This window comes from Gracilinanus agilis, chromosome 4, assembly GCF_016433145.1.
Source record: "Gracilinanus agilis isolate LMUSP501 chromosome 4, AgileGrace, whole genome shotgun sequence".
NCBI classification, from domain to species: Eukaryota; Metazoa; Chordata; class Mammalia; order Didelphimorphia; family Didelphidae; genus Gracilinanus; species Gracilinanus agilis.
In genome coordinates this window covers 261759794-261775007 of record NC_058133.1, presented here as the reverse complement: position 1 = coordinate 261775007, position 15214 = coordinate 261759794, and the positions used below count along the sequence as shown (strand labels likewise).

The 15214-nt window shown below is 36.5% G+C and overlaps 1 protein-coding gene across 1 annotated transcript in view; it reads left to right on the top strand.

Annotated features, from left to right (window-relative positions):
- The window catches only part of ILRUN (inflammation and lipid regulator with UBA-like and NBR1-like domains), a 72657-nt gene that overhangs the window by 15858 nt on the left and 41585 nt on the right, over window positions 1–15214 (top strand). Inside the window, exon 2 of the mRNA XM_044675281.1 lies at window positions 9070–9224. Coding sequence (XP_044531216.1) covers window positions 9070–9224 — 155 coding nt within the window. The remainder of the gene's footprint in view (window positions 1–9069; window positions 9225–15214) is intronic.

Genomic DNA, 15214 nt, shown 5'->3' with positions numbered 1-15214 from the left:
TCTCTTAGCCAGTACCATATTGTTTTGATGACTGCTGCTTTATAGTATAGTGTAATATCTGGTACTGCTAGGCCCCCTTCCTTCGCATTTTTTTTCATTATTTCCCTTGATATTCTTGATCTTTTGTTCTTCCAGATGAAATTTGTTACTATTGGATTTTAAATTGGGGCTAAAATTCCTCCCTCAACTGTAAATTTAAGTGAATTTGCTGTGTCATTCTTGCTACTTCTTCCTGTCAGGCTTCTGCTTTGCTACTTTCATTTTCATTTTGATCTTTAAAAATGTTATTTAATCCTTACCTGCCTCAGCAACCTGCCCCGTAAGCAACACAAATAAGCATTATTTTTGTTTTAGCTATTTGTCAACAAATTATGGGGGACAAACCTGTTTAGGTAGAGTGGCAAGAATAGGCTTTTGAACATGCATCTGGAGAGTATTTGAGTCTCATCCTTATGGCTAGGCCAAGTGGTGAAATGTGACACAGGACAGAGAAGGGAATTGGCAGCAGTCCTGGGAGCATAAATAGCTTCTTTACTTTAAAGTATATTTTTACAGCCAGGGGAACAGAAAGAAAACAATTCTTGCTCCTTGCTGAGGAGTTGCAGCAAGAGAAATAATTGTACTGACAGCAGGAAACATTGCTTCCTTAAAAAAAAAAAGTTTTTGAAAGAAGTTTCTGCAAATTGAAAAATCAACGAAACTTAAATATTTACTATGCATCAAACATTGAGATATAAATAAAAAAATTGAAACAGACTGACCTCAAAGAGTATAGATCCTGCTAGTACACAAATAATTAAATGAAGAATATTTACAAAATGAATATAATGTGTTGGAGGTTTGTAGCTTTCACTAATAACTAGGTGAATCAGGAATGGTCTCTTGAAAGAAGTCTTGAAGGCATATAGGAATTTGAAAAGACCAAGGTAAGGGGGAGAGAATTCTATGAAACATTAAACAGCTTCTTAAGACCTGGATGGTGAAATGCCCTATAATGAGGAACAACAAATAGGCCCATGTGAGTGGGGAGTAATATGTTGTTAGTCTAGAAAGAATTTGGAGGCAAATTAGGAAGGATTTTAGTGCCAAATACAAGTATGTGTATTGTATTCAATAAAGAGCCACTGGAGTTTTTTCATTAGTGGGATGTGCACTTTAGGGTGATTGGAGTGGGGATAGACTTGAGGCAGGGGGGATGTTTTTATAATAGTCCATGTGAGGTGATGGGAATCATAACCAAGGCAAATTGTGGTATAAGAGGAGAGAAGGAGATAGGAGAAATGTCAATGAGATAGAATTGTTTGAGATTTATTAACTGATTGACTTTGGGAAGGAGATAAGAAGAGTGAAGAAATAAGGATGATGAAAGTTGTTGACCTGAGTGACTGAAAGGTAGGTGGTGTCTTCAACAGAAACAAAGTAGTTAGGGGACTGTTTGGGTTTAGACATGTTTAACATTAGAAGCCTATAAGATAACTACAGGTGGAGCTATTTAACAGGCAAGTAGAGATCTATGTCGAGTTTAGAGAAAGGAGAGATGAATGTTTAGATTTAATCATTTATGTAGAAATGATCATTGAATTCATAAGAAATGATTAAATCACCAAGAAAGCATAGATAAAAGGATATATCTGCTCATGGAAATGGAGGAATGCAGGATGATGCCCTTGCAAAAGAGACTGAGAAGTTATCAGGTACTATTAGTAATAGAACCACGACAGAGCTTGGTCGTGAAAACCTAGGGAGAAGAGAAATATCCATGAGGAGAAGGAAACTTAGATTGATACTTGGAGAAACAGGGGTTGGGAGATAGTGGAAATGAGTGTACTGATCAAGTATTTTTTTTTAAGTGCCTACCATGTATAAGGCATTATGCTAGGACATTTTTAAAATATAAAATCAGAGAGAAAGACAGCCAACCAGCCAGGCAACCTTGTCTTTCTGTCTCAAAGCTAATTTTGGGGAAGAGGCATCTGACATTGGGGGGACCAGGAAAGTCTAATAGACAAGCAAGTCAATAAGCATTTATTAAGTGCCAACTATGCACAAGCACATCATTAGGGAGATTGGTCTGTAGTTTTCTTTCTCTGTTTTTGGTCTGCCTGGCTTTGGAATCAGTATCATATTTGTGTCATAAAAGGAATTTGGTAGGACTCCTTCTTTGCTTATTAGATCAAATAATTTGTATAATATTGGGATTAGTTGCTCTTTGAATGTCTGATAGAATTCACTTGTGAATCCATCAGGCCCTGGCGATTTTTTCTTAGGGAGTTCTTTGATGGCTTGTTAATTTCTGTTTCTTATATTGGATTATTTAAGTATTCTATTTCTTCTGCTGTTAATCTAGGCAATTTATATTTTTGTAAATATTCGTCCATATCACCTAGATTGCTATATTTATTGTCATATAATTGTGCAAAATAGTTTTTAGTGATTGCCTTGATTTCCTCTTCATTGGAGGTGAGGTCTCCCTTTTCATCTTTGATACTGTTAATTTGGTTTTATTCTTTCCTTTTTTTTTAATTAGATTTACCAGTTCTTTGTCTATTTTATCTTTTTTTTTTCAAAATACCAGCTTCTAGTCTTATTTACTAATTCAATAGTTCTTTTCCTTTCAATTTTATTAATTTCTCCTTTGATTTTTAGTAGTTCTAATTTAGTTTTCACTTAGTGATTTTTAATTTATTCATTTTCTAGTTTTTTAAGTTGCATGCCCAATTCATTAATCTCTGCCCTCCCTAATTTGTTAATATATGCACTCAGTGATCTAAATTTTCCCCTTAGAACTACTTTGGCTGCATCCCATAGGTTTTGGTAAGAAGACTCATCATTGTCATTGTCTTCAATAAAATTATTAATTGTTTCTGTGATGTTTTTCTTTCACTAACTTATTTTGGAGAATCATAATATTTAATTTCCAATTAGTTTTTGGTTTTAATAACTATTTTTATTGCATTATGATCTGATAAGGTTACATTTATTATTGCTGCTTTTTTGCATTTGTTTGCCATGTTTCTATGCCCTTTTACATGGTCTATCTTTGTAAATGTTCCATGTGCTGCTGAGAAAGTGTATTCCTTTTTGTGTGTTATTTAAATAAGCTCTGGGCTTCCATTTAGGGGTATTTGGGGCTCATTTGAGCCTTAAGATATGTAGATACATGACAAACTACCTGTGGAGGTTTTGGGGACTTTGGAAACTACATTTCCCATGATTCCTCTTGTAAAAAATGGAGGCAGACAGGAAGTGTGATGATGTAAGAGAATGATATAAGATTCCTGGGATCATTGGAGACGCTCTCTTTGCTACCTGAGCGTGCTCTCTGGGGGACGTAGAAAAGGTTAGGTAAGGTACGGAATGAAATGACTGAGGCAGCAATTTGAAATTTTAACATCAAGCGGTCGATTTTATTCTACCAACATGGGCCTAAATAAAATATTAGTTATCCTCATGATATCAGCCTTTATCATTTTTGAATATAACATTTGTCCCTATTTATTTTTCTCCATATATCTATTAACTCTAATTTTTCTAGGATTTCATTCACCTCTCTTATCTCTTTCTTATTTATTTTTTGGTTTGATTTATCTAGATCTGATAGGGGAAGGTTGAGGTAGCCCACTAGTATAGTTTTGCTATCTATTTCGTCCTTGAGCTCCACTAGCTTCTCCTTTAGAAATTTGGATGCTATACTGTTTGGTGCATACATGTTGAGTACTGACATTCATTGTTTATACTGCCTTTTATTAGGATGTAATTACCTTCCCTATCTCTTTTAACCATATCTATTTTTACTTTGGCTCTGTCAGAAATCATGATTGCAACTCCTGCCTTCTTTTTCTCAGTTGAAGCCCAATAGATTTTGCTCCATCCTTTCATTTTTATTCTATGTATGTATGTCTGTCTGTCTCATGTGTATTTCTTGTAGACAACATATGGTAGGATTTTGGTTTCTAATCCACTCTGCTATTTGCTTCCGTTTTATGGGCGAATTCATCCCATTCACATTCAGAGTTATAATTATCAACTGTGTATTACCAGACATTTTGATTCTCTCTCCTTTCCTGCCCTTTCTTCTTTCATTATTTCCTTCTATACCAGTGTTTTGTTTTTAATCAGTTCCCCTAATCACCTCTCTTATTGTACTTCCCTTTCTCCCCTCTCCCTTCTTATTCCCTTCTTATTCTTCTTTAGGATCTTTTTAAGCTACACCCCCCTGTTTGCTTCCCTCTCCACCAGTCCTTCTGACATCCTTCTACTTCTCTATAGGGCACGAATCAATTCTCTCCCCAATGGATCTGATTGTTCTTCCCTCTTTAAGTTGATTTCAGTGCACTTAAGTATTAAATATTTCCTCTCTCTAATCTCTTTACCCTTCCACTGCATTGTTATTCTTCCCTGTTTGCCCCACATGCTTCTTTATGGAATATAAATTTACTTCATTTGTTTGTTTTCCCAATTTTCTTAATATTACCTTCTTTTTTCCCCCTCTAGTTTTGTGTATATTTATACACATATATGTATATATATGTCTTGACATTTCCATCCTATACAATTTGTCACTGTTCCCTCTATGTAAACTTTTTCTAGTTACCCTGTTGATTATAGCAGTTTTTAATATTTGCCAATATCTTCTTTTCTTCTAGGGATACAAATTGATTGAACTTATTGGAACTTATAAGGCAGTGATTCCCAAAGTGGGCCAGCGGGGTGATGATGGCCACAGGTTCTTTTGGGGGTGGTGAATAACTGTAAGGGGGTGGTGATAGTATGTGACAGGGGGCACTAAGTAATATTTTTTCTGGAAAGGGGGCGGTAGATCAAAAAAGTTTGGGAACCACTGTTATAAGGGAACAATCTTCCCTTAAAGAAAAGATTTTTTTTCTTTTTAATTTTCCCTCTCCCACCCCTCTCTCTTAATTACCTTATGGTGATTCTCTTGAGTTCTTTGTTTCGGCAGCAAACTCTCTGTTTAAGTCTGATTTTTTCTTTATGAATGCTTGGAAATCCTCAATTTTATTGAATGAACATACTTTCCCCTGAAAAAATATAGTCAGTTTTGCTAGATAGTTGATTCTTGGTTGTAGGCCCAGTTCTCTTGCTTTCTGAAATATTATGTTCCATGCCTTCCTGTCCTTCAGTGTAGATGCAGCCAGATCCTATGGTTCCCTGGTGTCTGAATGACTTCTTTTTAGCAGCTTGTAATATTTTTTCCTTGGTCTGGTAGTTTTTGAATTTGGCTATAATATTCCTGGAAGTTGTGGATTAAATGTTAGGAGGTTATCTGTGGATTTCTTCAATTTCTACTTTTCCCTCTTGTTCAAGAATGTCAGGGCAGTTTTCTCTGATAATTTCTTGTAGGATGATGTTTAAACTTTTTCTTTTGTCATGAAGTTCCGGTAAACCATAATTCTTAAATTGTCTCTTCTAGCTCTGTTCTCCTGATCTTTGGTTAAATCTATGAGGTGTTTCATATTCTTCTCAAATTTTTCATTTTTTAAATTTTGTTTTATATATTCTTGCTGCCTTATGAAGTCATTTGCTTCTAGTTGTTGAGTTCTATTTTTTAAAGACTGAATTTCATCCCTGGCTTCTTGGTCATCCTTCTTCTGGTCTGATTTTCTTTGTAGATCATCTTTCGCCTTCTTTGCTTCATTTTCAAGCTGGCCAATTCTGGCTTTTAAGACTTTATTTTATTGTTTTAGTTTATGTATTTCCTTTTTCAAATTGTCTTCAGCCTTTCTTGATTGTTTTTTGAGTTCCTGAAGTTTTTGAGTTAATTAAATTTTGAGATCTTCCAAAGCCTGTGTCCAATTCGCTGGAACTTCTTAACTCTTTTTCTATTTCGTTTGCTCACTTTTCACATCCTTGAAAGAAGCTGTCAATTGTAATTTCTTTTCTCTTTTTTCGTTGTTTACTCATATTTTTAACTTTTCTGTTCTGCTAGTTCAGGGGTCGGCAATGTATGGCTCTTGAGCCATATCTGGCTCCACCTCCCGACCTGCCAGTCCAGACAGAGCCCCAGGATGTGCCCCAGGGGGCATTTCAGCCCCCGCCCCATATTCCAGTGCCTTCCTCCTCCATCCTCCTCCTTCCCAAGGCGTTTATGGCTCTCAGGGCCAAAAAGGTTGCAGACTAGTTGTGCTAGTTTAAACAGATGGATTTAATGAGCTTTGATGAAAGATCTTCCCTCAGCTGGCAATGGAGGTTTGTAGTTACTTTCTCTGCAGTGTGTCTGGGATTTTGGAGTTTCCCTGCCTTCTAAAGACTTCTTATCTGTCTAATTGATAGGATTAAGCCTGTATTGACTGGAGTAGTCTGTGTTGCTTAATGTGCCCTGAGGCTAAAACCTTGAGAGGGGAAATAAAAGGAAAAAAAAAAAGAAGTGGAGGAATAAGATGGAGTGTTTTCTCTGAACTGGCCAGCAGTAGGATCCCCCTGCTCTGTCTTGCTTCCTGGTTTTCTTTCCTTTTGAAGCCCTTTGTTCTCTATCTTAGTTTGATAAAGCCAGGTGGTCTGAGGTTTGGCTCCATCTAAGCTGCTATCTTCCTTGCAAGTGTTTTTTTGCTGTGTTTCTCTGGCTTTCTCCTCCAGTCACCTCCCTGGTGCCTGTGTTCAACTTCTCAAGTCCAGCACCAGCAAGGCCCTCTCTCCATGCCAGTGAGACCGCCTGCCTGGAGACTTCAGGGGCTGATAGAGACTCCATACAGCGTGTGGGGGAGGGGTCCTGGGATTCTCCTTCTATCCCTCAGACCTGACAGTTCAAGAATTCAAGTCTTTTTTCTTGGTGTACCTCTTGAGCTATCCAGCAGTAGGGTCCCCTTGCTCTGTCCTGTTGTTAGATTTGCTCCTCTTTCTTCTTGTTGTTTTCTATCTTGGTGTGGAAGGGTGAGGAAGTTTTAAGATTTGTTCTGTCTAAGCCTCCATCTTCCCCAATCCAGGACAATTCTGAGGGACTTATGAGAAAGAATGCTATCCATATCCAGAGAAAGAACTATGGGAATAGAAAAGCAGAAGAAAAACATATGATTGATCACATGTTTTGATGGGCATATGATTGGTGATGTTGACTTTAATTGATTACTCTATTGCAAATATTAATAATATGGAAATAGGTTTTGAACAATGATACATGTAAAACCTAGTGGAATTGCTCATTGGCTCTGGGGGGGGGGGGATGGAAAGAACATGAATCATGTAACCATGGAAAAATATTCCAAATAAAACAAACAAATAAATAAAATATTGTTCCATTAAAAAAAAAGATATGGGTTTAAATATAGTTGAAGTTTCCTATCACTAGTAAAAAAAAAAAAAGAAAGGAAAGAAAAGGAGGTGAGAGCTAGGATAGCTTGAATGAAGGCTTTTTAAAGATGAGAGAAATCTGGGTGTATTTGTAGGCACAGGTAAGAGTATATTGTGGGTAAGGTATTGAAAATTAGAGACAGGAGAGTGAAGGGACAAACTCCGAGAAAAATGGGAATGGGATCAAAGGTATGAATAAAAAGGCGTTTTTTTTTTTGGTTTTTTTTTTTAACTTATTCTCTGAGATTGTAGCATTTTGAAAGGTTGGGAGGAGTGATTTAAGGTGTTTTGAAGTTTGGAATTGGTAAGGGAGAGAGAGGGATTTGGTAACAGAGTTCCCAATTTTTTCAGTGAACTTGAGGTGAAATTTTTAGAAGATGTGTGGAGAGGTAAAAGGTAAGGTTTAATAAGTGGCTTGAGAAAAGTTTGGTATAGACACTATGAAAGAATAAGATAGTCATTAGCTCCTCTCACTGTTTTTCTATCCTACTCTTTTTTCACTGGCCCAAAAATCTATACTTTAAGACCTGATAACTATCTCCAGGTGGTGTGCTCATATGCCAGTTTATGAGTTAGAGGGTGGATTAGTGCTGCTTTTGATTAATTAAGCACATGTCCTTGTCAACCAAAGAGGAAATTTCTATGAAGACAAGTGGCTAATTTGTACTGTTGTCTGGATTTCTTTTGAAACAGCTCTGTTCTGTTTTATGTAAATTGTGTTACATATATGTGTTGAGTGATGATTAGTCAGATGACTCGTCAAAATGGGCTATGCTAGAGACATTTTTTTTCCATAAAGTTTGACCAAGCTGGCCATCTAATGAAGATAAAACACAAGTCTGCAATTGTAAACATTTGCAGCAGCGAGTGAACATCCTGGTGTGAAATAATTTAATGTTAATGGTGTGCCTCTTAAGTAATTGGGTAGTGACACTTACTGCCATTAGCTGTTCACTGGGTTTACATGCAATTTAAAAGAGCCTGTTACTGGCTAATGGATGGGCCATGCTGAGAGAGGAGATATAGTTGATATTGTTGTTTGTTGAAGGGGCTTGAAGCAATTAATTACCAACATGTTTTTAAAAATTGTAATGATGGGGCAGCTGGGTAGCTCAATGGATTGGGAGCCACTAGGGATGGGAGGTCCTAGGTTCAAATCTGGCCTCAGACACTTTCCAGCTTTACCCTGGGCAAGTCACTTAACCCCCATTGCCTAGCCCTTCCCACTCTTCTGCCTTGGAACCAATACACAGTATTGATTCCAAGATTAAACCTATGGGTTTAAAAAAAAATAGTAATGAATGTGGCTTAAAGCAGCATTTTTTTTTATTTTGGTAGTCTATGTAATTTAACCTTTGGCATTAATGTAATTGTGGATTCTGTATTGTGTGCTTTATAGTAACTGAAGAGGCTTTCAAGGAGTTGTTAAAATTTTAAAGTTATTCTTTTCATATCCCAAAATAATAAGTACAGACAGCATCTAGTTCTCCCTCTCTTTGTCTCTCAAAGTGTCTTCTACTTATTTTTCTTGGAATTTGGTAATCTTTTGTTAATGGAAAAAATTTTTTTTTTGTTATTTGATGACAGCTATGAGAGCTGGAGAATATGAACATTTGATATAAACCCTGAGGAAGAAGCTTTTTTCATGGGTTTGGAAATGAGTTACTGCACTACTGCAGCATAAAAGGGTAGATTTATTTCTCTTAAGAGAGAGGCTTTACCCCACTGGGACTGAAGTGTGTTGCATTCTCTCTTGATTTGCAGGAACCTGCAAGCAGCTATTGGAGCCTACTATGATTTTGAGAGTCCAAACATCAGCGTGCCCTCTATGTCCTTTGTTGAGGATGTTACCATAGGAGAAGGGGAATCGATACCTCCTGACACCCAATTTACAAAAACGTGGCGGATACAAAACTCCGGTAAATGTGTGGCCAGGGAGCTACCCTCGCCCACAACTTTTGGTTTCTCCTTAAACTAAAATTTAATAAAAGTAAGAGGTAAATGCTTTAACTTGAGCTATATGATTGTGTAACTTTGTTTTTCTTGGTGCAGGATTTTCTCGTACTGCTATGATGAGCAGAGATCAGTACCACAGAATATCAGTTCTCCCCAGTTAGGAAAAGACATTGAGGTCTCCTGCTCTCTTCCACCGAACTACTTATGACTTGGCAGCATATAAACATATTTGAACCCCCATGTAGGAAATGGGAAAGAAAGAGAAGCCTTGTATATGCTAGTGACTTCACCTACTCCTGCTTCCCATTTTATTTTTGCTCTAATTAGTCTTCACCTTTGGGGTATTATTACTAGTGTATAGTAGAAGAGAGGTGTCTTTTTGAGCAAAACTGGGCAGTTGGGAATGTGGAGTGTCAGTTAACAGCTACTCCTTTTAAACTTCCTTTCATTTTAGACCACAAAGATAATTCTTTAAACCTGTTCACTGGTGCCTGAGAACTTATCTATGATATTAAGGCAAAGGGCCATCATATATGGAAGAGTGGTAAAGATTTTAGGAGTTTGCTCATAATCAGTAAAGAAGGAAAGAACTAGTTGGAAAACAAAATTTCATTGTAATGAATTTTAAGGAGTGTTTATTGTATTCCATTTGTAACTGAATCCAAGTAAGCAGCACCATTTACTTACTAGAAATCTCTCTTTAATAATTTTTTTTTTAATTTGAATTGGGATTTTTACTTCTTCCAAATGTGACTGCTCTATTAGCTAATGAATGTACTTTGAATGACTGAAGTCCTAGTAAGCAGCCTGAGTAAGGGGAAGATCCTTAGAAGGGGAAGATTTAATTGGCATCTGTGGAGAAGACAACAATAATGCAATTCTAGGATGTGATCTGACATGATATGAAGCAAAACTGGACTCTCATGACAAAGAAAGAGATAATGAAAATGAGATGACCTTTTCTTTTTCTTTGTATTTTCCATTAAGAGATATGATAAGAAAAGCAAAAACCAAAAAAACAATACAGTGAATTCACCTGATTTAACCATTGCATATATTTTATAAAATAGTCACACTTGAAAGATCAGTGTAGTTGGTCAGTAAGAAACTTGAATTGACTCTGCTTTGTAGATGGTGTTTGTTCTTATAAAATAATTCAGCAGCCTACATGCAAATAATACTTTGTTAGGGGAAGGGAAAGTCAGATTTCTGTCATTTTCTTAAGATTCTTGTCCAAAGCCTGCTTTTTCTTCTTTACCCATTTCTAATTTTTTTTGTAACACCCACTCTTTTGAGGGGCAGGATATGAATGTAACTTCCCTTTGAAGAAACTCTTGCCAGTGTTGCCTTGCAACTGTTTTGCAACTCTTTAGGAGTTTCTTGGGGCCGTGGGCGCTGTGTCTTGCCCAGGACCACATCACCAATAGGTATCAAAGGAAAGAGGAACCCAGATGTTGCTGATTCAGAGACCAGCCCTTTTACTCACTAAACATGCTCCCTTTCATTTCTTTCATGTCTATGATGATTTCTGTACTTGTTTTGAATCTAGTAATACCAGAAAGGCATTGTAGGGTCATAGGGCATAAAGATCTGGTTTCAGAATCAGGATGACCCGTGTTCAGGTCCTGCCTCTGACATACATGTACATGACCTTGAGAAAGTCACTCAATTTCTCAACACTTATGCTACATTCTTAATGTTAGATGTTTCAGTGAAAGTGTTAGCATAGCATTTGTAAAGGATTTTTCTTTATTTGGTGGGGAGAGGGATATTCCTGTGCCAATGAAATCACAGTCTAGACCCTGTCTTCAGTGTCATAACGGTTCTGTAATTTGGGTTCTGCTAATCATTCTGATTTGAGTAACCTTATAGCACTAATGATTTGCTATGTTAACAAATCAAAAACTAGTTCTCTTGTTTTTTTTTTTTTTAAACCCTTGTACTTCGGTGTATTGTCTCATAGGTGGAAGATTGGCAAGGGTGGGCAATGGGGGTCAAGTGACTTGCCCAGGGTCACACAGCTGGGAAGTGGCTGAGGCCGGGTTTGAACCTAGGACCTCCTGTCTCTAGGCCTGACTCTCACTCCACTGAGCTACCCAGCTGCCCCTAGTTCTCTTGTTTTTGACCCTAACTTTTTTTTTTTTTTTAAAACCCTTACCTTCCATCTTGGAGTCAATAACTGTGTATTGGCTCCAAGGCAGAAGAGTGGTAAGGGTAGGCAATGGGGGTCAAGTGACTTGCCCAGCATCACACAGCTGGGAAGGGTCTGAGGCCATATTTGAACCTAGGACCTCCTGTCTCTAGGCCTGGCTCTCAATCCACTGATTGCCCAGCTGCCTCCCTTTGACACCCTAACTTTAATCTCTTATGAGTACAGTTTTTTGGAAGCCATTTCCTTTTTTTTTTTTTTTTAAACCCTTACCTTCCATCTTAGAATCAATTCTATGTATTGGTTCCAAGGCAAAAGAGCTGTAAGGGCTAGGCAATAGGGGTTAAGTGACTTGCCCAGGGTCACACAGCTGGGAAGTATCTAAGGCCAGATTTGAACCTAGGACCTCCCATCTCTAGGCCTGGCTCTCAATCCATGGAGCCACCTAGATGTCCCCCAAGCCATTTACTTTTAACAAAAATTAGACTCCTCCCAATTAAGTTGGGATCTTATTTATCTTAACCAATTAATTATACTTAATATCTTGTAGCTCATGAGTTACTTGCAGTTTTAACACCTAGGACAGTACCTGACACATACTAGATACTTTATAAATTTTTGTTTGTTTTTTAATTCTTTGAGCTATTTGGGGGTTCTAAATGCTTAATATAGGAAAAGACTAAGTTTTTTAAAGCCCAGGCAAAGTAATGATAAGCCGTTAGATATTTTTTAGATTAATTGGGAAAGTAGTGTCAACAGTGATAAAAATGTTAAATTGTCATGGGAATAGAATCTGAACTCCTCGGTTTTGGCCCAACTTTGGCCTGAATCTGTGTTTGTCAACCAGATTTTAAAAATAAACATTGAGGGTTGTACTCCTTGTATTTGAAATTTTTTGTTTCTAAATAAGGGTTACTTGTGATTAAAATTTTTCTTGTCATTTGGACAGAAAGTACCAAAAAGATGTTTTATCTCTTAATTAGTGCACGTGTAATTTTATTCTTCTGTAAATTTATCCATTGCTAAAATAACTTTGTAGAGTAACCTGAATTGGTCTAGTTGTAGAAAAAGTAATTTAAATGTAATTTACTCAGTTTGAAAAAGCTGTGATTTCATATAAAATTTAAAACTGCAACACACGAGAGCCCTTTGATATGTTATTTTAATATCTTGGAATTGGGGTAATAATGTACTACTCTGGATGTCTTACCCCTCTGTTTTTTGGTTATGATTAATAATGCCTCTTATTCTACTTCTAGTACCCAAATTTTTATGAGTCACATACCTGCTTGAATTCACTTGTATCTTCCCATTACTGTATTTTCTAATTTTAGTTCTTAGGAGATTAAATTGGTCATTGATTCATAGGTATTGCATATTTGGAGAATTGTGTTAGAGAAAAGGGCTCTTGCAACTGAAATCAGTTTGGAATCCTTGAAAATATTTTGTAGTTTCCTAAATGAACTCTAGCACATTCTTATTCAGTTTTGAGCTGCGCTTTTTATTAATATGTAGTACCAGTTTAAGATATACACAGTGATGTATTAAATTAGCAGATGTGCCAAAATCTGGGCTTTTCTTTAATATGCTTTGATGTCTGGTCCCCCCTCACCCCCCAACCCCAAGTATTTGTGGTTAGACTAAATTCAGTAGAGGCAAGAAGGGAATCACAGCATTGGGCTTGAGTCAGGAATACCTGATTTCAAATCTGACCTCAGACAGTTTATCACCTGTGTGACCCCAGGCAGATCTCTTTGCCTCTTTTTGCCTTGGTTATCTCAATTAAAAAACGGGGCTAGTAATAGCACCTACTTCAAAAGGTTATTTTTGTTGTAAGAAATCAAATGAAATAGTATTTGTTAAATCACTTTACGGTGCCTGGCACATGGTAGGCGCTATATAAATATTTGTTTCATTCCCTTTCCCCTCTAACCCCAATATATTACTGTGGATTTCATTGAAGAGACTCATTGTATTTGGGAGAATCAATATAATTTGAAAATTGTCATTTACAAATACAAAATAGATTTGGAGAATCTTCCTTTTGAGAGTTTCCCTTTTCTTGAGTCTTTTATTATGGCTAGTTTAGCTAGCTCTTTTGTTTAGGCTTTATTATGCAGAGCATCTTCTGTGACATTGGTAAATCCCTGTAACAAACATATTATCTTCCTTTCTGTTTAACATATCATTTTGATAATGGTATTCAACAGTTGTTTGACAAAATAATCTCAGTCTTTTGTGGAATTTTGTCAATTTTCTCGTGTATCTGAGAAACAGCTTATCTAAGGAAAGCCTTCAATATTGCATTTTATTTTACCAATTCAAATGCTTTCTTTAAAAAATGCAATGAGATATTATATTGTCTACCTTTCAGTCATATGAATATAAAAATGTAGCCTACAGCGGAAAATCATGTAAAAGCCTGACTTCTCCCTTCTCTCTTTTGTAAAGCTTGCATTAGTGGGCATAGGCCCTTTTCATAAAGATTTTATATAGCTAAGAAGGAAATATGTAATACTAAGAAAGCAAATATATGGGTCATACTTTTTTTTGGTCTCAATTTAAAAAAGGTCTTTTAAAAAAATAATCATTCCCATTTTGGCTTTCTCTGTCCTGGGTCCATTGTGTATGTGTTGTGTAGTATCATACAAGAACAATTTTGTGATTTTTCTCTTTCATCTATATTGAGAATTAATTGAAGCACTTAGCTTCTAAAATTATTGCTTCCGGGACACATTTCTTCCTTATATACTTGATAAGGTCTAGCTCAGTGGTTCCCAAACTTTTTTGGCCTACCGCCCCCTTTCCAGAAAAAATAATTCTTAGCTCCCTGGAAATTAATTTTTCTTAAATTTTAATAGCAATTAATAGGAAAGATAAATGCACCTGTTGCCATCACCGCTTCCCTGGATTGCTGCAGCACCCACCAGGGGGTAGTAGCACCCACTTTGGGAATTACTGGTCTGGCTGCTTATTTTCAGTTTTAAATTCTATTATCAGTTCACATAAATCAGGTAATTGCATGGAACTATGCTACATTTGGACTCTCAAACCAATGTTATCAAGAATACATCACTAAAAAAATGTTAGCAGATTGGTTTAATTTCCTATCTTCATCTGCTTTAGGGATAATCCAGCTTAGCCACATTTTATACCAAAGTTTCCACAGGTTCATTTTTCCCCCCATCTGCTTATTACTATATTTTAAAAAGTGGTACCACTTATAATCTTTCGTTTTCCTTGGTGTAATAGCTTACAAATAAGCTTGTACCCCAAAACAGGCATTAGCCTTGTCCAAAGAAATTGTTTGCTAGCTAGGATAAATTTCTAGATTCTTTGAGCTTTCTTGTGAACTGGTCTACTCTTAGCATTGAATTAAAAGTTACGTAAAACATATACTTCCTAATCGTGTATTCAGAGTCTTGACAGCTGTTTTTCTATGAAATTGTTACACACTAACTACTTTTGTCCTTTTTCTGAATATATACTTGGTAGGCCATGAACGTCCTGCATAATAAAATGGAAATAAAAATAGAATTTGTATATGTTCCCAATGCTGCCACTGATTGTTTTGCCTTCTATTCAGCAGAGCTCCATGACTAGCACTTTTTTTGCTTGCTTAAAGAGATAAATCAAAATGCAAAAAACATCTCTCCCAGGGGTTTTCTCTTTTAGTTATATATCCTCTACCACTTATGGTTTGGGGTAGAAGAGGGAAGGGCTTAATTTTGGGTTAAGACTTTGGGACTTCCATCTCTTTTTTTTTAAACATTTATTAATATTCATTTTTAACATGGTTACATG